This window comes from Anopheles nili, chromosome 3 (genome assembly GCF_943737925.1).
Source record: "Anopheles nili chromosome 3, idAnoNiliSN_F5_01, whole genome shotgun sequence".
NCBI lineage: Eukaryota > Metazoa > Arthropoda > Insecta > Diptera > Culicidae > Anopheles > Anopheles nili.
In genome coordinates this window covers 58,250,111-58,274,598 of record NC_071292.1, presented here as the reverse complement: position 1 = coordinate 58,274,598, position 24,488 = coordinate 58,250,111, and the positions used below count along the sequence as shown (strand labels likewise).

Sequence of the window (24,488 nt, the reverse complement as noted above, 5' to 3'; positions counted from 1 at the left end):
AAAACAAAAAGTGTGTGTGTGTATATATAGTAATAATTATATTAATAATAATCCAAACGTAACCAAACAAACAAAACAAACAAAACCTGCAAATTCACTACTCACAATGTAGTCGCTTCTGTATGCACTTCGGGCCCCATTACCGTGAGAAGGTGCGTAAGAATGGGAGGGGGGTGGTGTATTTTTCTACTTCTGCTGCCTCTTCTAAGTAGAGATAGAGCGGGCTACTTGGATCGAGCGACACCGCAACGACACCGAACAGCCGGTCGATGGTAACTCGATATGCTGTGTCCTCTCGGTGGAATAAGCGTACGCGTCGTCGTAGTCGTCGTCGTCGTCCTGCTGTCGCTACGATGCAGCATCTTTCGCTATCTCTTTCTACCTCTCTGTCTCTTTCTTCTACTTTGCAACGCTACACTCTACACAAACGCATGCTGCCAATAATTCTTGTTTTCCAAATCGTCATTCATCTAGGCTAGTTTGATTTTGCTTTGCTGCTTTCTATCTTTCGCTAATTTTATGTTGTTTCTTTTTGTTGTTGTTGTTTTTTTTTCTTCTTCATTTGTTTGTTAATGTTTTGTAACTCTTGTTTGCTTGCTTGTTTTGCTTTTTGCCGGTTAGAGGTGTACCATTTCCCTTTTACATTAATCTAGCGAACAGGCTGCTCCGGACGTAACAGGGGGTTTTTCCTTCACCTTCCGGACCAACAGAGACAGGGGGTAACTCAGGTGTGCGCAAATGTATAACAACAGCACTCCTGCGAGTCCAGTCCGTGTATATTAACGGCACCCCAACACTACACACTTTCATCAACATTTCAACCATTCGCGGGAGCCACCCATCGGGAGCTTCCTTATTCCTGCACCCTTTGCGTGGGATCGAGAACTGCCCTCTTTTGCTTTGTGTGGCGGCTCGCGCTTCTCTCTTTGTTTGGTAGCTTTGTTTTCGCTTTGTTTTGTGTTTTTTTGTGTTTGCGTACTGCTGCTCCTTATCAAATTACATATTTTATCGCCTTGTGTCACTTACTAAATGTTACTATCACTACAATTGAATCAGACTACTAATTGTTTGCTCTCATTGTTTTTTTTTATCTCCTTCAACTGCTTCCCTTCATGCTCCTCTCGCCTTCCGCTTTGCCATCCATGCCTTATGCGGTAGCATATTTGTGGGTTTCCTGTTTCTTCTGCTTCATCTTGCCTTCCGCACGCTACGCATACAATTTTTCTCTCTTCGTGTCATCGGCTCGGTCAACCGTCCACTTTTGGTTGTCCACATCACCACCTATTGGGCTTGGATCGACTGGCGCTCGTTCTCGATCTGCTAACATCTGGGGTAAGTCGCGTAGCATCTTTCGTTCATTCCTGGTGCCGGGATGTACGGCGCACATCGCTTTACTGGGAGGGATCGCCTACGAAAAGAGGCGGCCCCAAGCATGGTACGATCACCTTTTTGGGCCGTACAGAACGAAACGAAACTGTCAACGTGTGCAGGGGTGTACCGAAATGGCATCTCATTTTGGTTACCGTCTAACGAGTGTGTCTAATTTAGACAGGCCGCGCAGCTGGCCAACCGTTCGCAGCGAAAAGAGCGAGCTTTTATTCAGAGCAAATGTAGCTCCCATTCTCCGTCTCATAGACCAGCCAAACAGGTAGGCAAAGCTTGCGAGCAAAACATGGCAAGCCCTTGTTTGCCCATCCGGTAGCGCAGCGTGTGCTAATTTTGCTTCCGACCGGGGCCATATGTAGTTCCCTCTCCGTTTAAGCGATCGTCTTCCATCCGTACCAGCGGCCGATGATTAGCTTAGCGACACTTTGCGTAATAATTTCAACGTTTGAACGTATGTACAGCCGACATAAAGCCGGTGTGGTTTGATTCTGCTTGATCCTGCGCAATTGATCTCGCTTCCCGCGGGTTTGAGACAATCTTCTCTTCGCTGCAATCTGCTTCTGCCTTACTCGCCGCACTCGATCGCTATAAGGATGTGTGTATGCGTCCTGCTCTCATCTAAATGTACCACCGTTTTAATCTGCGTGGACGATTTGCGCCACGGTTAACGATTGCTAGAAAACGAAATGAAGTTGTATAACTCGGTAACAATTATTATCCAACAGTGCTTTATCGCTTTAAATCTTTCCATTGCAACTATGTATATGCGCAATGCGCGCTCTACACACACGCACCCGCGTGTCCTAGAAGGGAGAAACGGTTTCCCGGGTGCCAGACCGGACGCCGTTGTGGCTGAAAGGGCCGGTTCGTGTGTGGCCATCCCGAGGCAACAACAACAACAACAAGGATCGAAAGTAACAGCATCGAAAGCGAGCAAATAGTCCGGAAAAGATAGGTTAGGGATGGCTCGTGCCAACGACGGCGCAACTTGCGCCCGGCGAAGGCGAGCCAACACGGATCGGAACATTCCTCCGATTCGAAGCAGACTGGAGGACGTCAAAGGCTCGCTTCGCTTTTCACGTGAAGGAGCGTAGTAGGGTGAAAAACAGTCAACAAGGGTCGAAGTTTCTTTTTCAGAGTGTTATTTCATACCGTTTTCTTCATCTCCCTCTCTCTCTCTCTCTATCTCTCTGTGTGTTTTTTCGCTATTTTGTACATTGCTCGGCCACCGGCTCGGGTCGATCAAACACACGATCGACGGTGAGGATGGTTTTGGAAGATAATTCCGAAGGCATTTTGTGCGCGCCAGGCGCTCAAGAGATTTGGAGTTGTGACGGGTTGCAATCCTTTGCAATGCCCCACAAATCCCGCACGAAACGGAGGCACCATGTGCTCCGTTCGATCCTGCGCTACGGAGCTGCCTGACCACTCCAAGAACCACCCTAAGGCTCGGTTGGGTGGCGATCTGTGGCAGGTTGTCCCTGTAACCGGCAAGGTGTGAGAGTTTTCTTTTTTTTCCCATCTTCATTCGCCTTCCTTTTTAGGCTACTTTGCTTTCGGTGCCCGCTTATGTGGTTTTTCGCTCCGTCGGATACTGAGACGGGCGCTTTTTGATAAACTCACAGCCCTACGTCGTCGTCGTCCTTGCTATCGTCAGCGAAGGTGCAATTAAGCTACCTGAGCTGCCCAACGAGCTTTCATTTTACTTTTTTTCATCCGTGGTGCGCTTATTTCCGGTAGCGCTTTTTCACGTCGCACGTTCAAAGTGCAGCGAAGGACTTAGATTTTGTTAAAGCATAAAAGAAGGAGCACGTGAGAGAACATCTAAACGCAACAGCAAATACAACCGAAACCACTAGATGACCACCCAATTGACAATCCTAAACAATCGTAATCCTTTTTCACCTATTGCCCTCTCTTTTTAAGAGTAAATTTTGACCTAATCTCTAGCTTCTTATCAGGTTCCAGACCTTTTCTTGCTTTTATTCTTCGCTTGCCTGCATCATGTCCCACCCGCTCATTTTCTTGCACTTCTGTTTACGTCACAGCTTCATTACCAATTGCACGAATCCAGCACATTAATTTAACTACTCTTCACCGTAAAGATCTGCATCTTCTCTTTTTAACCCCAAAAATTTTCCTACAGACGAATGTTTAACGCGTTCAAAGCATCCGAAAATGTTAAAGAACAATCATAACAATCCTAACCGTAGCGTGCTAACCGAAAAACAGACTGATAACCGAAACATGCAAAACAGAAACGAGCATTTATGTTCTATGCGAGAAAGTATCATTTACCGCCAAAGCGAAAGAGTAATGTTCCCTCATCCATTTTGTTTTTTTTCTTCTCCTTCCTTTTTGCAGCTGTGTTATCATTACGCGTTTAAGGGATTTTCTGTTTGCATTACACGTGTCTACGGTCTTTAATCGGGGAATAGGCGTTTAATAGCATTTGATGTAACATTCGCTCTCTTCCTCTCTACTGTTCTTGACAAAACTTTCTTACGCTACACACTGCACGCAGATAGCAGCGATATTGTTCATTCTCTGCCACTCGGGCCACGTGTTCTGAGCTCGCCGTCGTTCCCACTACAATTGCTTGCTACGCCGGCCCTGGCTACTGGAGCGTCTATTAGCTATCAACTGTCAACTAGTCAACTAAAGCCTACGGTACATGCTAGGGTTATATTAGTAACAACCGAAAGAAAAAAAAATATTAACGTACAACTACATAGCCTTTTCTCTGCGCCGAGAACCACCGATCCTTTCGCGCGCGCGCGTACGGACACGTGTCGCTCGTCAGTTTGGCGGTGTGCATGTGTGTCCTTATGGTTTGCCACGTGGCCTTACGCCGCGACCCAGCGAACCCAAAAGGGGTTTCCGCTGCCGCCGTCATACTCGGGAAGGAGGCATAAAATGGTAAAACGATCGCCCGCCCGTTTTCTCGATCGCCGACGGAAAGCATCGTGGCGGATAAAAGCTGCCGTATTAAGCTGCCGCCCTGAATTAAGCTGCCGATGCCCGTGTGGTCGGTGGTAACGTTGGTAGACGATATCGAAGCGGCGACGGCGACTGGCCGGTACGGTGTCGACGATGGTGATGTTTCGGGATGGTAAAAGCGGTGATGCCGGATGGGGCCGGCCGCCGTACAGCGACCGACCGGAGTACTAGTAGTAATAGTAGCGTGAGTGGCGTCGCGATAGGCTAAGATTATACCTCCTGGTACTTGGACAACCGAGCGCGAAGCTCCATGTTTTCCTGCTTCAGCTGCTCCACCTCTCGATGTAGGTTCATGTTCTAGAAAAGTCGGAAGCGAGCAAACAGGCGTTAGAGAAACGCGGTTCACGACCAATCGCACCAAACCGAAGCGCACCTCTTTTTCCAGGTAACCAGCACGGAGCGCGATTTGGTTTTCTTTCATGCGGCGCGCGTCACGGGAGCGTTTCGCCGCCATGTTGTTCTTTCGACGGCGCGCCCAGTACTTGTCGTCCTTCATCTCGTCCGGGACGAACTGTTTGCGGGACTTCTTGATCATCGGCTGGGGCTTTAGCTCCTCGTCCGAGAAGGCGCGCGTTCGCGGATCGAAATCACGAGTGGACGACATTGAGAACGCTGTAACATCGAAAACTAACATTTACAATAATGAGGGAGATGATCCTTAAAAAAAAGAGCAACCAAAAACGGGGTGGACGGGTGGAATGCATGAATGCCGCGACATGATGATGATGAAACACGACGATGATGGAGGAAATGGATGGTGATGGGTTTGTGGTTGGAAAATGGATTCGGTTCGAACAAAGACAGCAGCCGTGTCTTCATTCGAGGAAGAAAAATAATAAAATAACGGGCCCTAACGTAATTAGCCTTATCGCTAGCTTATGAACTAAGAATGCGATCACCACTGGACGGCGCTGGAGGCGCCTGGTCCGGATCTTCACACCGGTAGGGGACGCTACTTACTTGAATCGGCCGGTGACGGTGGGTTCATCGTTTCCGGGCTCATACAATCCGATGGCGAGGGCGATCGCTCGCGCTTGGTGGTCACCTGCCCCAGGCCGGACAGCGACAGACCCGCACAGTGGCCAATGCTGTCCGACCGCTGGCCCGTCAGGCTGGTCGAGTTGCCCAGGTGACTGCTCGGCAATCCATCGTACGGAATGCCATTTTCCGAGAGAAACTCGTCCAGGTCAGCATACTGCAACGAGGTGTGCATGGTGCAAGGTGCAAAGGATAACGGTACGGTTAGTTCGGGGAGCTTCATCGAATACGACGCAGTTACTGCAACCAAACAAGCAAGCGGACAAGACAAGCACAACGGCAGGCAATTTGCTAATATTACTATCAAATACTACACACGGATACACGAAAAAAAAATCAGTTAGGTAAAATGTCTACCGAAAAAACCTGAGCTACCAACAAATTAATCGCATTTTTACGCTATGATTTAACGGGACCCAAGTTGTACACTATTCGATTTTAAATTTCCACTTGGGGGATTTGCACTCGCTCTGCCTATTTGCCACACTCTCGGCCGACCGGTCGGGGGAGGCAAACATTAACTCAATTATTACCAAATTTCATGGGGCAGCAAAGTTCATCGAACGAACGCCACGCGTTTCGTTTCGTTTATTTCCTTCACTTTCGATTTTCAAGCTGGCAAGATTCGAGCCACACAGTGGCCACCATCAGCGGACAGCGCGAAGCTGGCTGGTCATTTTAGGAGTTAATTTTATTTCCTTGCACTCGACGAGAGAATAGCTAGGGCTTTCCCGAGCAGTCCACGGGGCACGTGAGCGTTTGGCGGGAAATTAGTTCCAAAATTAAGAGAGAGAAAAAAAGGTTCCTTCCCTTTCCGCGACCACCCTGAACAACCCACCCCGGTGGTGGTGGTCTATTAAGTGTGGCAATAGTGCGGCCACACAAATTTCAACTCACTTTCACTCATGGTGAGGAGCTCGCTCGGTTTCCTGGACGGGCGTCATACTGATGAACGATAGGGTGGTTTTCACCCTCCGGTTGCTCTTTGTATGCGAGATACCCGAAAAATTCAGTTTTCCACCGCTTTTCTTTGGAGGCTCCTTCCGTAACCAACCGTGCGCTTGGGCGGCGAAAGAAAAGCACAATAATTCCGAAACCGATACCAATCTCGCCGTCGCGGCGGAAGGTGTGAGTCTCGCCGCCACGGGCACCCGGTGGAGGTGATTGCTTATCTAACCGGCTGACTGCCGGAGGGTTGGCACTCGGTGGAAGAAGACCACGATGGTGGTGCATTTCTTGACGCAACGGTTGCCGACTGCCGTGCCCAGCGTGGTGTGGAAAAGCAACCGAAGCATCGAGAAACAAACGGAATAGCAACCGACAAGCTAAGGGTGGAGAGCAAAAGAAGGAAAAAAACCTAATTGTACCATTGTCTCAGACAAACTATGGGCTTCTAAGATTTCCAATCGAGTTTCCTTCAGCTTCCGCTTTTTCTATCTCTCTCTCTCTCTCTCTCTCTCTCTCCATCTCTTCTCGCTTCGCTCTTTGCTTCTCTGTCTCTTATTTCCTGGTTATTCCTTTCTTCGCTATCACGGCTGTACACCAGCGTTTACTACGGTCTCTTACTGCCATGCGATTTCCTAAACCGATGCCTCACCAACAAGCAACTAATAGTTTGTGCTTCATTTATGCTTCTTTTTAGTGTATCCGCGCAAATGGAAAATTAAGTAATTTGTGGCCAGTATAAAACGCAAACATCGCCTACGAATCCGTCATCCAAATGACGATACGGACATTCTGGTCCCCTTCACCATCGCGACGTCCACACGAACGGGCTCAAACGCGTAAAAGCAAGCAATTACGGAACTACGCTTAACAACAAACCAGACACGATTAATGCAAAGAAGTAAAGTTTGATCGTTTTTGCTCACCTCACTCACCTGATGCACTTTGAGATCAGAATCGTAGGGCAGGGTTTTGTCCCACAGGTTCGGGCCCAGGAACGCTGAGTGTGCATCGACGTTCCATGGGTCACCCTCCTCTTTGTGTTTGTCCTCGCCGCAGATATCTTTGTTATTGCTTGTTTTACCTGAAAATAAAAAGACTACCATGAATTATAGATTTTTCCGTCGAAAATCATAAAGGGTGTACGGTGGTGGTCGGGTTGTCACAGGACGATTGGTCGCACCTGCTTCCCCCCTCGTTTGGGACAAACGAAATCATAAAACCGGTTAATAAGCGTTAAAACACACGGTCACACTATGTTGATTGGCGGCGCCCATCCCCTTCGACGCCATTAGTTTAAACAGTTGTGATTAGGTTCAAAGGGTTAATATTAACTTTTTTAGCTAGACACACAGACAACTAGTAAATGCTTCACGTCATGTGCTGTGAAGTCGCTGAGAATTAAGTAGAGGATAAATGACCCATCCGTGGACCTCAATCGACTGAGTAATTTACTGAAAGCAATTGAAAAAATAAATGAAAAGCACGCTTTTACTGGTGCATTAGTGAGAAACACTGGAAAGACACATAGATAAGTAAAAAGTAAGCCAATTGATTGAGTTTTAGCAGCGCAACGTGTACGTATTCAGTAGCTGTTAAGGAATCCCAAGGTTAGTTTGTTACCGGAGCCCTCAATCAAGCGTTTCACTAGCGTATTAAAATTGAAATCCATGGAAATTTACACCTTTTTCTTAAGTAACGAACTACACCAACTTGCACAACTAGATGGACTGGAAATTTTGGCGGAAAATCTCAGAGTGTCCGCTAATAAAATTGCGCGTTTTTATCGACCCAACTTGACAGCTGTCGGTAGGATGACAGAAGGATATTTGTTGACAGAAGGATATTTTCCAAAGCGAACTCGGAATGGGGGTTCCTAGTTTTGATTGACGTTCAATAATCATATAGGAGTTAGGTGTTGCTCCATAGACTTGTGAAATGGTACTCGTAAACACGGATTAGTACAGGAAGGTAAAAGAAGCTGAAATCTGGTAAACTTCGGCAAAGAAGAAGAAACGTCAAGATAAGACTATTGTGACCATTTGATAATTTATTGATATTTGTAGATAAGTCCCCCTGACTACAACTTTTATGAAATGAAGAAGCCCTTTCAGCGCATTTGCAGCATCCACGTCATGTTTGGACCGCAATAACTTGGATCGGAATCAGAAATCGGTCAATATGTTACGAACAAACGAGAAGGACCGTCGAGCGTATCAGTTGGCCACTATCAAGCTCGAGTAAGTACCTAGGGGCCTCGAGGCGCAGCAACCAGGCTACAGGTGTGTGCGCGCGGTCCGTCATTAAGCTTTATTGGTTTTGGAATGTTTCCTGCTTTTTCCTTCCATGGCCTGTATGCGCTCACCGCTCACGACGAGCGAAATAAAGCGCAAAAGGTGGAAGAAAACAAGCGTCAAGGAGGAAACAATCGTTGCTAGCCGAGCGAATAGGCTGCGGCTTTCCTATAAAATGGGTCTTCGAGAGCCTGTTGGCGGAAGGTAACCAAACGCAGCTCGATCCGCTCCATCGAACGAGCGAACGAATACACGAACGAACGAAAACAAACAGAGAAGAAAATGAAAGTGAAATTTCATCCTCGACGGCGTCGCTTTCTCCCTCACTGCTCCCCGCTCCCAGGGAAATGCACATTAAGACACGTAACATAGAAACATGGCCCCGCCAGCCCGAGAGGCAACCGGGCACATAAATGTCGACATCGCGTGGCGCATGTGTTGAATGTTTGAGCGATCGCCGGAAGCAACGGTTTTGCGCCGCAGCGCCTCTATTATGTTACGACCGGGTTTGCGGTTTCTCGGCTATCTCCGATGCACTTCCTAGTTGGTGAGGAGCTGGAATTCCCCAGCGGCGACCAAGCGCTGTTGCGTTGCTTTGGCGCGAAACACCTCACGCGCGCGAGCGCGCCCGCGTGATGGTGGGAAATGCGGGAAATGGCTGCATTCGCCTCGGAACGCCTTTCTTCGGCAAAGCTGCTCCCACCGGTTCTCGCATTGCGGAGTGACGATTGAGCGCGATGACGGAAAAAAAGGGCCGATGATAGTAATTAAAGTCAACCCAGTGAGCAACACAACTGAGCTGATGGATGGCAGTAAGGGTGGTAACATGGGTATGCGACCATTGCGAAGGAAACTGAGCCACCGAGTTACTAAGGCCATCGAGCGGTGGCTCGGGAATGAAGGAATTCCTCGCGCTAGCCCGGTACGGTATTTAGGTCTCTGGGCATACCCGAACGGTGGCTTACAACACCGTATACTCTCTCCGGGCAGTGTGTTCCGTTTATGTAACCGATTCCGGCCGTCCAACGACGTTTGTCAACTAAATCGAATTGATTTATGTGTTATGGTCGGACGGGAACACAGGCACCAATATGGTGCTTGGTTGCTTTCTGGTGGATGGTATCCTTTTCATTAGAGAAGGCTAATTGCATTTAGGGTTTGATTCCAAAGATGATGCTCTCGGTGATATTCGATATCACCACTTGCAAGTGTGCACTAATCAGGAAGTGTCACAATCCAATAATAGAGTTGAAAAGGTGTAACATCGATTAGGTAACGATGCCAATCGAGCAAACGATGCTTTAGCTTTCTTATTTTAGCAAATTGGCAGCAAGCTGGATCGACATACAAACTTGTCCTGTGCGAAAGAAAGTTTTGCCAAACGTAGTACAGACTGCCTGTGACAAACCGGAAACTAACAAACCTGGTGTAATCTTCGCTCTCTGGCCGGATGGCATCGGTGTCAGTGTTGTGAAACCACCAAACAACCAAGGAGTGTTCGGCGATGCTACGACTGACACATAAATAAACAAATCGTAATCGGGCAAAAGTTTCTCCTTCGATCAACAACGCGATCGCACGCACTTAGCGGAAAGCGCTAAATCACGACAGCGGGGTGCCGACACAACATACCCGAACCATTTAGACGCGAGCGGTGACGGTGTTGGTCAAGCGCACCAACGCCAGCAGGAAGCAAAATCAGCGGAACTATGCCAATAATAAAAAACAAGGTGGCAAGGTGCCCGCGCGCGAAAAACTAGGCTGCGGATGAAAGTGAAATTTTCTCATTAAGGCCCCGGTCCGAACAACCGGTTTTTCCATTGCGCCTGCCATCACGACGGATGCGTCCGCTGTTTGCTTCTTGTTGCGCAACCTGCACCATCAACCGGCCATGCAGGGACATTCGCGACAACGAAGACGATGACGATGGCGATGGCGGCATGTCAGGACGCGCTGAGGCGTGCTGTAATAAGCGAACGCGATCGCGTATCTCTCGGCCGAACCTAGGGATCCTATTTATGGACAGATTACGCTTCTTTTTTTTTATTCCGTTCCGGGGGCTTAAGAGGTGGAAAATTAAATTTCCTCCCCATAACCGTGGGCCGATCGGGAAATCGGTCATCAAAGTCAAGACAGCGGACCTGCTCGATCCATGGAACGGTGAGGCACAAGAGCGAGGGATGTAAGAAAACCGGTCGCTGGCTCGTTGCGGAGACACAAGACCGGGCCATAAAACATGCCATCGATTGGTTTGTGGGGCCTGTTTCCTGTGGGCACACTTCAGAGATTTGATGTGTCGTTCCTCTAGCGTGGAGTCGTTGAAACTTTCGCTCGGATCTTGTCGGTGGACTCGACGGTTGGTTTGGAGTAGTGGTTTTGTTCGCCGGATAGACGGAAGGCCGAGATGGTCGGTCGTATTGCGCAACGGGCAACGGTTTTATCATCTATCTGTCAATAAAAAGTTGTGGCACTCTAAGCCACTCCAGTGAGCCAATAAACCGACAGAGCGGACGTTTTATGCTGCGAAGCACGAGATAGACCAGGTGTAGTGGCCGATCAATTTGTACATTGTCGACAGCAAACAAGTGCTTTTATGGGTGCTTTCGAACACTTATTTGCCTCAGATTTATCCGAATCGGTATTGGCTTCGAGGACACTTTGAGTGCTTTAGGACGTGGAAGAGAAACGATGTGCTCACTAAGGTACATGATATTAAGTAAGCAAAACTCACGCGAGCTATATTGCTGGAAAAAAGGGTTTCTTCAATTTTCCAAGCGCCCTCTTATGGTGCACTTTTTTCTCGAAAGCTCGTCGATGCAACCGATAAGCTCACGCTGCACGCTCCTCTATCTCTATATCTGTGGTGAGCGAAAATGGCGTGTTTGTGCATCCAAAGCCGCAAATTCGCCACCACTTTCCACCGACCGGAATGTGGCTTTGTGTCCCCGCTCCTTCCTCCTTCCTCCTCTGTTCCACGTCTAAACAAGCGCCACCACTCTCACCCGTTTCGCCAACAAGCCACGCGGTCAGGTCGAAACAAGGAAGCAGAGGAAATTGCGCATTCGCATGAGGTAATGTTGCAAAAGACATAATTGTAATTATGTGAATTATACAATGCACCGGCGCGGCTGCTCGTCGAGCGAAGGAGAAAAGCTTTCCAACTGGCCGGCGGAACGGGGAAAGCGAAAATAGGCCATAAAAGAGTCAACGCGTGTGTGTGTGTATGTATGTGATGCAGCTTGGCACACTGCGTTGTTTCCGGTCCTAACGGTAGTGGGGTTTTGTTGGAAGGTTTTTGAGTTTGATTTTTCATACCTGACCGGGATTCTTTTCCTTTTAAAGGGTTGAACGAAAACTCACACCTTTAAACCCCAACTAGATGTCCCGTTCTGGTTTGGGCCTTCTTTTACCGTTCTTAGAAAAAAAGTTACTCCACCTGTGAACCTGTTCGAGTGCTGCACCTTTCCACGTGCAATATTTGCGCATGCATTTGCGATTCCGAGAGTTTCCCCCAAGTGGCAGGCTTTATTTGCGCTTTCGCGAGTCGTCGCCAGCAACGCCATCGGTCCGCTTGTTGCATGCAAAATGGCCACCATTCAAACGCACCTTGCCATTCCGCGGGAGGTCTCGCTGGCCTCATCGGAGTGCGTTTTGTCTAATGGGACGTGCCGGAACGTGGGCACACACCGGGGTCGCCCGTCCTTTTCCCAATCCGCTGGCAAACAAAATGCTACCACAAATCAACAAGGAAACGAGGACCGCGAAGGTAGTACCATATCTTGCAAGACTCTTCGCGGAACCAGGGTTGCGAAATTTCCTTCTTTTCCATCCGCTCGCGCAACGGTTGGGCGGATAATGATGGGCGCGAAATTGATTTCCAATAAGCGCATTATCGTGTACACGCGATCCGGCCCCAAAGGATCGCGAACCCGGACAGCGTCCCGCGTATTTGCAATGTTTTCCCGGATATGCAAATTGCAGCGCCATCCGCCAGGCTATGTCCACAGCTAATCGCCGTTCCGTTCGGCGCGTTCCATAATGAATGGGCTGCAAATTGTACCGCGAAAAGGACGCTAGACGGCAAACGAGTCGTTAAGGACGTCTAACGAGTTGTGTGGTACGCATTGTTCGGGATGCCCGGTGTACGGATTCCGTCCCATCACCGCCGGGCTCGCATCCATCATCGACCGGACGAACGAGGCCGGCCACCTTCCGACCGATCCATTGTTGACGCTATGGCTATGCGACAGGTCAGTGTCATGCGTGGTGCATCGGAGCGTCCCATTCGCACCGAATGCACTAACGTGCACTGCGGAAAGCCACATGATGCAGTTGTTCGAGTGACGTCTAAATTATGACTCGCTGCACCTGCTGGACCGGGTGCTGCCCCTACCGGACGGTGACGCTACACAAAAGAAAACGCGTAAACGCGGTTCTAATCCATCGCGACGCACCCTTGAGCTACATTTGCAGCGTCGTTCGTTCGTTCGCGTGCACGCAGCAGCCACCGTCACCCTGCGCGTTTGATCCATCCGTTGGTGGTATGATTACACCCGCACCCGGTACGCCGCGGTACGGAAATGAGGGTCGAAGGTAGGGCCAGTACAATTTTCTGTTTTTTCAGTCTTCTTTTCGTTCCGTCATCCCAGTGAGTTCGGGGTCGATACCAAACCCTAACCCATGCTCTACACCACGGTAGCTGATGGTAGAGGATGGGAGGAAAGTGCGTTAGTGCGGGTGGAAAAACAAGTACCGCTCGGCTTCGAGTTCAGGGGGTGGGTTTTTGTACCCCTACGGGGTGGTTAAATAATTGCCGGAAGTACTGAACCGGCGTGCGCTCGTGAGTCTCCAACGCTCGATCTCCACGCGATCGTATGCCACTTTTTCCCATCGGTGCCATCCGCCATTATGGTCGGGGATAGGTGGATTATTGGATTAGAGAGCACCTGGAGAGGGTGGGAAATTAAATTCCTAATCCGGGAACAAAAACCACCCGACGATCCACTGCCGGGGTGAAGCTTAGGGTGAATTCAATTTCCTTTGCCCGTTGGATGGTTTGACGGTTTTTTTTATATTAAAAGTTTTTTTTTCGTATTTAATTCCGAGAGCCAATTGCGAATCGCGGATATTTCAATGCCGCATTGCTCTGCGAGTCCATTGCCTTCGCCGTGCATCATTAACGACGAATCCGGCCGGCAAAGTCCCTTTGAAGGGCGCACTCGCACACACACACACATGCGCGATTTAGATCGCATCTGTTTCGCATCTATTTTTCCGCGGCTATTCGGGAGTGCTATTTTCAGCTCGAACGATCGATCGTCGGGGTGGTGCATTTGTGCGAACAAGGAAACATTTTCACTGCCCGCGAACGGGTGACATTTCGAGCCAACGCGAGACACCACATTAAGCGCGCGCAATGTCTGCTCATTAACCGGCTGGCATGGCCTGCTGGGCGACCGAAATGAAGCTATTAGGCCGGGTAATTGGGCGACCTTTTACAGGTTGAGTACCTCCGTTTGCATGCAGGTCGTTGCAGGGATCAACATTTTGTGTTTAATATTCCATGCTGTTAAATTTCTTTTATTTAAAAAAAACCATTATATATCATCTGTCTTAAGTACACGAATCATTAACAGGACTTTTCGATACCATTGAGCTTTGTTTTTGTTCGGGCCCTTCGGAACTACTTCCGCTGGCCATCATCTGTGCTGGTGGCCTTGCCGGCGGCCAGTAGCGAAAGGGAAGAAGCGAAGCATTAATTTGCTTTCCATCACCTTTCGCCGAGTCGGTCGAGATTAAAGATCGCCTGTCGCCGTTCATTTGTTTGAGCCGAAACCGCGCTCGACTCGCTGGGCGGTGGAACGAACGAACGAATAAAAAAAAAAGTGGAAAGAACTCACGAATGCCACGACCTGGAAGGGCTCGCCAGTCCCACCGTTCGGCCAGGGCGTGGTGAACGCTGCGAAGGTGAAAGTAAAAGCGCCTCTAAAATGGCATCGAATCCATTCCGAATTTTCGTCTCCATCATGGCTTCCCCTCTGGTACCGAAACGACGGAACCGTTTAATCCGACCACCGCTAAGACACTTGTCGCCCGGGAGTGGCCAGTGAAATGGCGAGAAAAAGGGGTGGCACAAGATGGCGCGTGAGGTGCCCAGTTGGCTGCCTCAGGGTGGCCTCCAGGGCTGGCACATGATGCCCGGCCTTGCCATCCACGGGGCCACCATGAGAGTGATGGGAATTTATCACCGCGTCTGGCAGCCTCGGGTCGGGAAGTTCACACGCAATTCTCCACCCCAACAGGTCGCCGTTTCCATTCCCTTCATCGGTGGGCTGCTGTGGCAGACATCGAGAAAGCGTTGGTTTGGGTTTTATCAGCACCAGGATTGCGTCTGTGGAGCTTTCAGCCAATCCGCCGTAGACGGTAGCGAAAGTGATTAAAATTGGCGCACGGATTGCGCAACCGTGTTCGCGTTTCCGCTCTGGCGTAGCATGCGTAGCGAGCGAGGGAAATTTCGTCCAACAAATTTCCACCAACCCCATCACGTGAAAGCGCTTTGTGCGCGAACGGCGGCGCAGAAGAATAATGCGCCCAAATTTATTCTGATTTATGAGAGCGAGCCAACCGCAATCGTGGAGCCTGCACGTTTTTGTTGTTTTGTTTTTTTTTTTCGCGCACGCCTCACACCGTCACGCCAACGAAATTAAACACCCCCCCCCCCCACCCCCCTCGCGTTGTGGTGGTGGGAGTGGAAAAGCCTTCCACCCTCATTGTGAGCCGAATTTGGCCGGACTTTTCGGCACCCCGCACGGTGGCTCGCTGTCTGCGGGTGTCCAGCCAGTAATGGGCCAGTGGTCGTGTTTCTCTTTATGCTAATGCGTCTCTTTCCAGTCGGGAGAACAGACACCGAGCGCGAAAGTGACATTTCTCTCTTTGTTCGGGTGCACCCCCAAAGCTTACGCACCCCCCCTACGTTTAGTGCGGCATAGCCGATTAATCCATTCATCATGGTGCGTCTCTTTTAGTGTCGTATTTTTTTTTCTCGTTGTTGTAATTTTTAAGCTTCATTTTGGACGGAGCCTGGTAGATGGGTTTCCTTCTCGCTCCTCCCACGGTACGGTCGTATTTTAAATGTTTATCGGTGTTTCCGGCAGGTCGGATTCGTGTTTTTCTTTGTCTGACCGGTTCGGCATGCATTATTCCGAAGAAGAAAACAAAACCACCCCGCGGGGAAAGTGTGCGTATTTTGTGCTAATTTTGTTTGTTATAATGCGGAAATTTTCCTACAATTCGGCGAGAGGGCCATTTTCGAAGCACGCGTAATTACGTTCAATTACGCGCATTACTCGGATAACTCGTGTCGCGGTGGCAGAAGCAATTGAGCCTGATCGACTGCCTGGTTCCGGTGGCGTTGATTCATTTCGGCCGCATGAATAATCACGCGCATCAAAATGAGAGACATCCTGTTCGCTACAGGCAGCCGGACCAGACCTCAAAAGTGGACCCATCTGCCAAAGGCTTCTCGTCTGATTCGTCCGGTTTGGAGCCGACGGCAACCGGATTGAACCTTTCCCAACGTGTTCCCTTTTGTGTCTTCTGGAGGTCAGCCAGCGACGGGATTCGGGTCGGCAGTATTCTGTCCCCCCCCCTCGAAACCGTTGGACCCTGTTGGGAGGAAACAAACCCATCCATCGCAATGCAACTTTTTTTTTGCCTTCTTCAGGTGGCCCACGTTCATTATTCTTTCTCTCCATTTTGGCGCCCGAAGAACGATCCCGGATGCGATTTCTCTTTTATTTTAACTCGTTTCTGTTATTATTTTCTTCTTTTTTTTCGCCATCTCCTGCCAGGCAGTTCAAGGCAAGGAAACCGAACCGAGGTCTGTCTGGCGAACTTTCCTCGCTCCAACCTCGCGCGGAACGGAGAACAGAGAAGGATTAGCTTACCGTGGTTGCGCCTGTTGCGCTGTCCCGATCCCCATCCGGCGGTGTCACCACAGTGGTAATAATTTCGGGAAGGGCCATTGAGGTAAATGTGGCGAAGAACAAAGGCTCGAAAGCGACCCTGGCTGAGCGGGTGAGCCACCGTGTCGTCGCTTGGGACAAAGCAAACTCCGGACGGACAAACCAGAACCAGAGGGTAAGCCGTTCACCGTAATCGGATCGCAAAACGCGACACGGTGGAAGGATCTGACGCGGTACCTTCACCCTCAATTTTGGTGCCGAAATCAGGTCAACCTGGTGCCGAACGGTCCTGCCGTATGTCTGTGTGTGTGGGTAGGTGTGCTTTTTTGTGCGTTTCTCTCCGCTTCATGTTGCGGGTTTTCTGCGCTCCGTTGAGTTCTCCTTGAATTTTGTGCTGGCCCGTTGCAATTCATGTGCTTGTTCGGCTTGCGTTTTGAAGGTTTTGTAGGTGGGAAATGCCGTTGACGCCGCGCATACAGCAACTAATTTAATAAGCACACCAGCCCTTATGCAGCTTATCGAACGAGGAAACCCCGTTGAACGCGGAAAGTCTGCAGCAACACAAGCCCAACAACTGAACGCATGCTCCGTTCCGACGACGCCAGTCGAGTCGAAGCAACCATTGAGTTTCCACTAACAACGCGAAAGGGCGCTTGGTTGGATTGGCTTTACCAAGCCCGCAGGAATGTGGTGGAAAATTCGACCCATCAATTCCGGGTTCTGAGCAAAAGTCCGGTCGCTTTCCTGGCCACACATTCGAAACGCTCCAAGCAATCCGGCCGCACTAATGTCACGCGGTTAATCTTTCCGGCTTCGCTATTTGCTTTTAGATGCCGAGCTTGATCCGCCATCGCCCGGAGGGTGGTAATCGAAAAAAAAGGGGAGAAATTCTACAAGACCCTGCCGTCTATGGCCGTGGTGGAAAGAAAGCGAGTGGCTGTGTGGGCCGAAACAGCGGGATTCCATGTAATGGTCGCAAAAGCAACGTTGTTTCTATTCCACCTTCACCCGGGACGGAATGGTGGAACGTATTTATCTCCGTGCGGAGAGCGATTAATTTCAGCCGATTGCAGAAAGTGGTGGTGAGTAATATTCAACCACTTCTGGCACGCAAATTGATCGTTGATCGATCGGGCGAGGGCGCGTTCGAAAGTTTTGGTCCATTCGGGCCCGATATTAGAGCCATATTTCAATGCCGCAACGAATTATCAGTTCGCTAGCTATGAGGCTTTTCAGCGGCCGTATGCTCGCTTCCACCTACGCCACAATAAGTGCCCACTCCTTGTGCGGGCTGGTCGTAAAACATCGGAATGGAGTTTTATGTTTATGGTTACCATCATTACCCTCGTCCATTAGCATGGGAAGGTGCAGGCGACAGATCACTGACCCAGTGGGAGTCCCTTCGAAGGGATGCGTTGCCATAAATCATCCCTTACTGCGGTGACCCCAAATTCGACCCGAGTGCCACATACTTTTCCCACGCTTCCGAATGTGCAATTCGGAACCGGAAACAATGCGCGGGATGTGCGTTACAATTTCTCCCCAAAACTGGCAGCCGTTTTGCGTTCGTTGTTTGTTGTTTGATAATCGACCTCCGTCCGCAAAAAGGGGGTGCTGTAGCGAATCAATTACACGGCTCGCCTAATGTTGCGGTAATTCCGAGCGCCATAAAACGGCCGTTTGCAACAAAGGGAAAATTTCGCTTTTCACACCACCGTGGATCGCTTAATTACGCCGACGGAGTTGTACCCTTCGTACAAAGCCTCCCTCCCCCGGAAGGTGAAAGGGCACGGCCCAGGATGGCCTGGGGATCGCATCGCAAAGCACGGAACTTGGATCGCGATCGGGATGGTGTGCTCACGCGAGCTTTGGTCCGCTTCGCACACCGAAAAGGTGCGCATTTCGTCGTCCGTCTGTTCGCGTGGACATCGATGTCGATGCGGATGGCACGGTTTGTTCGCTCAACACCGCGGGATGCCGGTGGCTTGTTAACTGTTAATTAATGAAGGGATGCCGGGAAAGGCAGCGCAATCAAACGGGCATCCCATCCCGCGCTGCCACGGACACGATTTGGTCGTTATCGTGATCGTCATTTGCACGACTTATGATTTTCAGCCCTCTTGCCCCGTGGACAAACACCCTGTTCGGTGGTCTGTACCCTTGTTCGGTCGCTGTGTTCGATTGTTCGACAGGAAGAGCCCACACGGACCCACCGATACACCGGCTACCCGGATGGGAAGGGCCCTTTGTTTGCGCGACGATCGCCAATGTGACCTGCGGCAACTTGCCTTCAACCGCGCCACGTCGGTGATAAGGGGGTCGAAAAAGGATCGTTTCTCTCACACCTACGGGTCGGTTGGCCCTCTCAGACCTGGGTTCTGCGCATAAATTCTCTCGCCATTTCACTGTCATCGGGCCGGATCGCGATCAGCCCCGCGTCGAGGTCAGCAGCTGGTGAAAGCGAATCGCGCGTAGGTGGCACTGAATTTCGCCCGTCCGTCGAGACCTTCCTTCTCGGGAGACCCAGGGAGTTCCCAACCCACCACCGCCGTTGGGATTCCGAAAGGGAAGGTAAACCGGTTCTACCCGTTTCGGCCGGAACCGAACCCCTCTGGTTCCTGCGCAGATCCGGCCACCCTGGGACCCCGTGGGACGCCGGGGCGGGAATGTCATCTGCTTCGCGCGTGTCCGGGTCGGGCCGGATAGTATTACTAGATATCGATCTCGAGCGCCGAAAACGCGAAACGCATGCTCGGCGGTGGAGAAGCCGCACGCAACAACGATGCAGACGTCGACATCGACGTTCGACCGGGGCCCCGGCGCGTAGATTCGTTCGGCTACGGTGTGGTGAAAGTTTTCCAAAGGCGCAGCCACCCGACGGAACGGGTGGACATCGGGTGGAGAAGGAGAGAGAAAAAAAAATCCTCCAACCACCCAATATACTCTGCATCCTCTCGCAGGCGCAGGCTCCGGTCGAGTGCCGCAAAAAAGGCGGCCGCACCTATTGCTGCCAAAATGAAAAAAAAATCAAAAGAAAATCCCCCTCAGCCGGAGCTTAACCTACGCGACGACCTCAGCTATCAACGCCTTTGGCTGCGATCCGAAGGATATATCTCTTTGAATAGTTCGTTTTGTAGACACACTAAAGCAAAAAAAAAAAACACCCAAACAGCGGCCCAAACGGCAATGGAAATTTATGGAAAGCACTGGGACCCATCTCGGCTCCGGGTGGCTTCATGAATAATAAATTCGCCATTTTACGAGCACCCGTCCTTTGGTCAACTTATCGGCTTTATCGCGTCCGAATGTCCGGTGAGCTTGGGAGGAGTTGCATCCTCGGTGTATCATCCGATCGCGAGGTCGTAATCGAAAGCCCCGGGCGGGGCGCATTCGGAAGAGCCAACACACGGCAGGCAGGGATGCACTAATTAATCCTGCTAGCCTGCGTGCGTTGCATAAGCGCGAGTGATTTGATTTCACGGCTCCATGGAACTCGGCACTATGGCGTAAAAAAAATGAAATGGAAAAGCTAAAAAGCGCTTCGAAATGGATTAGCCGAAGCGTGTCGTGTGCTTTTTTTTTTGTGGCCGGTTGTGGACGGTTTTACTTCCCTGGTTTTTAACCACTCTGTTGGTTTCACTTTCCTGAGTGAGGTGTGAAATTTGTGGCCCTTTCGGACCTTGTTCCCATTGGAGGGCTCGAGCGGAAGAGTAGTTTTGCCGTGACACTCAATTTGCTCTCGTTGAGGCGCGAAACACACTATTTTCTAATGTTCCTTGTTCCTGGTGCGATTAGCAACTAGGGCACGACTGGGGCACATAATGCAAATGTACACACAATAATTCCACTCTATCAACAAAAGAGAGAACAGAGAAAAAAGCCCACTCCGAGTAACGCCAGCCATCAGCCATGGGTGCTGCAAAATTTGCCTAATACCCGCCTAATATCCGCTACTTTCTTTCGTGACCTTTTGGTGGCTCGGTGGCGTTATTGGTGTCGCGAAATCGATCGCCTCTTCGGCGCAGACGGTATTAGATAATGGATAAGCCGGAGCCGGAAGCAGGCCGGAAATCGTTTGACATTTAGTGGGGAATTTACCGAGGAACGGTTTTTTTTCGCAACAACACCGCCCGTTTCACTTCGTTCCGGAATCCGATGAGCGGTTGCATATGCTAATTCTGCCCTCCAATCTGTTCCACCCGGGCATGTCGAAAGCGAAAACATGCGCATCTCAAGAGCTATACCTCCTCGAGGAGACACGCCGGGAGATGAAGAAAAACTCATCACGATCCCCTACGGGGACGTGGTCACCGGTGAAGAAGGGACGCAGTTCCAACCGGATGACTTTCGCAATGGCTGGCCTTTGGCGGCGGCGGCAACAGCAAAAGAAGTGTGTCCATCCGAGGAGGCCTCACTCCCGATTCCGTGTGAGGTAATTAATTTAACCGGTGCCCGGGAGTTCTCGCTCGCGGGTGGAAATTCGATACGGAAAACTAGCGACAGCGGGTCTCGGAAGCCGCCGGCGTTCGATTTCTACGCGGAAAAGCTTCCCGTGCCCAGAAGGCAGCATGCCTTGGCTCGTTTTTTTTTTTGCGCACACCTTTCCGTTTTCCTTATGTTCTCTGTTTCTCATTCCAACTTGGAAAAGCAAAGCAAAAAACACAGACACCAGAAGGAGGGAAAAAGAAACAAGCACCAGCAGAAAGAAGCACGGTGTTAGATAATGAATCAGCCGCAACCGAACGCCGCCGCAGATGCGCAGCGATTAATTAAGAAGGAAAGTTTCACTTTTCACCGCCCGGAGTCGCTGCTGGGTAGCTTATTAACATCTGCCCGCCATAGCTTCTATTTCTCCCCTCTGGGGGTCTGGTTTATGTGAGCCTTTTTTTTTCTTCTACCACTCTCTACCTCCCTTTCTATCTCTATCTCTCTCTCTCTGTGTCTCGTGTTCGTTTCCGCGGCATTAGTGATATTATGGTAACTTTGGGCTCGCGTACATTATTTTTTTCTCGCACCCGTTGTGCCTCAAATTCGCCACAGACCATATTGCGCAACAAATTGGTTTGAAAAGTGGCCATTAGACGGGGAGGGGCAAAAGCACAGGAAGAAGGAAACGAAGTTTCACTTCTGATTTTAATTTTCCACCGCCTTTAATTTTCACCACTTTTTTGTTGGCGCGCAGTTTTCCATTCAATGGGGTGTGTTTTTTCTGCTCTCTTTCTCTCCCGAATGTGGCTGTATTAATTCACTTTTATACCTTTTAGCTGCGCTCGATGAAAGTTCAACCGGCTGGTGGAAGGCGTTTCACGCGTTGTTCATTAACATCGACCCGTTACGTCACTGATATGATGTGTGATTTATGACGCGGTAAGCTCTCGCCCCCAAAATGTGATAAGAAAGAGGCACTAACAGCAAACTGCGCAGAATCGCACACTGAAGGTACTCTCTTTTTTTCACTCTCACTCTCTCTATCTCTCTATCCTTCTTTCTCTCACACAAACATTGTGTCGTCGTAAAAAAAATCTCCCACTTCCGCCCGGTGAGAGCGCACCGGAAGTGAGGCCGTGAATGTTCGCAAGAAAAAAGAAGGAGCTGCAGCTACGCGTACGGTCCCACGCCTTCGGAGAGTTTCCATCGAAGGCCAGAAACTGTGGGAAAACACCGGGACGCCCTTCCAGGGACCCGGTGGGGCGTAAATGTTGTGCGCGGGCGCCACAAAGAAACAATAACGAGCCGCCGCCCCCACGGTTCAGCTCGGATAAACAAAAGACTTCAATGCCCGAAGCCCTCTGGCCTGTGGCGGGCAAGACACGAACCTTGTGCGTTTTTTTCCTTCTTTCTTCAATCGGGTAGGGCAAAAAAAAAGCAACCCCTGGCCCGTCAGCCGCTCGACGTGATGAATGTTGACGAGTGTGCGTTGCCGGTCGCACAATGGAAGTATAAATTGTGCCTTTTCCGCTGCAGCCAGCTCGACCGCACGTCGTTGCCTGATTGGCAGCGGAAAAATCTATGTACTTATGCGCGCTCGGGACGCTTCGGCGGGACTTTTCCGGCCTGAGTTATCGTGTCCGGGACCGTCCCCATCGTCAGCGGCACCGGCTAATTGTGCGGAAAGGGATCTAGCTTAATCCCGTCACCGCTGCTGACAGGTTGCTGCACTCGATCCGTCCGAGCCGGGTCAGAATGGAGCGATGGAGCAGATTTCTATGCTGGTTTCACTTCCACTTTTCACGCTGAAAGTCGTGGCACTAGCGAGGTAAAGTTTGAGTGACGCTGGCGGCACCTTTGGCCTCGTAAAATGCACTTTTGTTGCACGTCAGTCCGCTGACAGGGGCAAACGGGCCAACGGGTGGAAATCAAAGCGAACGATTAAAACCGGCTTCGAGTCATGTTTAGCAAATCGAATACACGTCCACAGGCACGTTATGAGTGGCACCGTGCATGTGCAGATGGAGCATTAGAAACGTCGCCGTGCGTCTTTCCGGAGTGCTGCATATGAAAAGCTCACGATCTACTTTAAGTGAGCCGAAAATAAAACCGCCATGTCAGCGATTCCGGTAGAACGGGCTGCGTTGCGTAATGCTACGCACTTTCCTTACCACGAGGCACGTTCCCAGGCGCAAATAAGCCCACACCGCACTAATCTACTTTCTTGTCCGACTAACAATTTCCTGCATTTTAATTTCCTCAATCCCCTACCAGGGAGGGCCAAGCTTGCTACAGTTTGGTTCGGCTTCCGTTTGCCGCAAGAGTTCGCCCCACCCATCGCACATTTTCCACCCATCGAACCTTACGTAACGCACGTAACGCCTATCCATCATGATCGATGGCGTGCGATCGCGGCAGGCCCCAAAACAACCGCACATGATGCGAATGCATGCTGAATACATGCCTCCCAACTCCTTCACGCATAAACACACCGACGCACGTATGTGGCGCGCTGTGCGAGCAAACAAAACCAAACCAAAACTCTCGCTTTCTACCGCGAAAGTAGTTCGCGTGCGTTTGCGCACCTCGGCGACAACGCGGTAAAAGTAGGCTCCGAACACCGAAACGATCGATCGAAACGTGAAAGGTGAGAAGTGCACTTGGCGTATGCGGACGTGGATGCAAAAAAACACTCCCTCTTTCCATTCACACATACACACGCTGAGGAACGCTCCAAAGGAACGGGGCGAGCGAGCGAATAAAACTGAACCGTAGTGGCTTCCGGTCACGTCGCAGACGGGGTTGGGAAAGGTCCTGAAGTCTAAAAATAAATTCGTCCGACCGACCCCGAATTTCGTCGATCGCTGATCGAAGCTGCATTTTTGAAAGTAGCGCAGTGCGGAGAAAAATGAACGGCTCGAATGCATTTGTGAGCAGCCTGTTTGTTGGTTTGCTACCGGAATTACACGAGGAAGCGTTGTCCTGCAGACGGCGGGGGTTCACAGCCCGAGATCACCATCGCCGCTCTTTCCCGAATGACATTTCCGTTTCACGACGCAAGCTGGCGTGCAATTTGTTGCATGTTCGCTCTTGCCGAAAGGTAACGCGAAAGGCAAACCGCAGCGAAAGGGGTCTGTGATTCCTGGCTTCAAGCGGGCTATGTTTTTGCCAGCGGCCCACAAATGCGAAACCGAAACCAAAGTGCATAAAGCACTTCCACGAAGCCAGGAAGAGACAATCGCACGGAAAAGGCTTGCGTTGGGTTTTCGCTTCCTTTGCGAAGTATGTGATTGCTGTTTACAATCGTTGCTCGAAGTGTTTGAGCGTACTTCCGGTGAACTACTAACACTTGCCACGCAGTTACATGACGCTGCGGGAACCGTTGCATCATAAGACGAACGATGCGACGGCCAACATTTATGACGTAGACGAC

At 50.3% G+C, this 24,488-nt stretch overlaps 1 protein-coding gene across 1 annotated transcript in view; it reads right to left on the bottom strand.

Moving 5' to 3' along the window:
• Positions 1–4,596: 4,596 nt before the first annotated feature.
• LOC128722694 (protein giant-like) overlaps positions 4,597–24,488 on the bottom strand; it is a 42,631-nt gene continuing 22,739 nt past the window's right edge. Inside the window, exons 2-5 of the mRNA XM_053816369.1 lie at positions 7,296–7,453; positions 5,347–5,581; positions 4,760–5,013; positions 4,597–4,683 (exon numbers count right to left, since the gene is read on the bottom strand). Of these exons, the coding sequence (XP_053672344.1) occupies positions 4,597–4,683; positions 4,760–5,013; positions 5,347–5,581; positions 7,296–7,453 (734 nt within the window). The remainder of the gene's footprint in view (positions 4,684–4,759; positions 5,014–5,346; positions 5,582–7,295; positions 7,454–24,488) is intronic.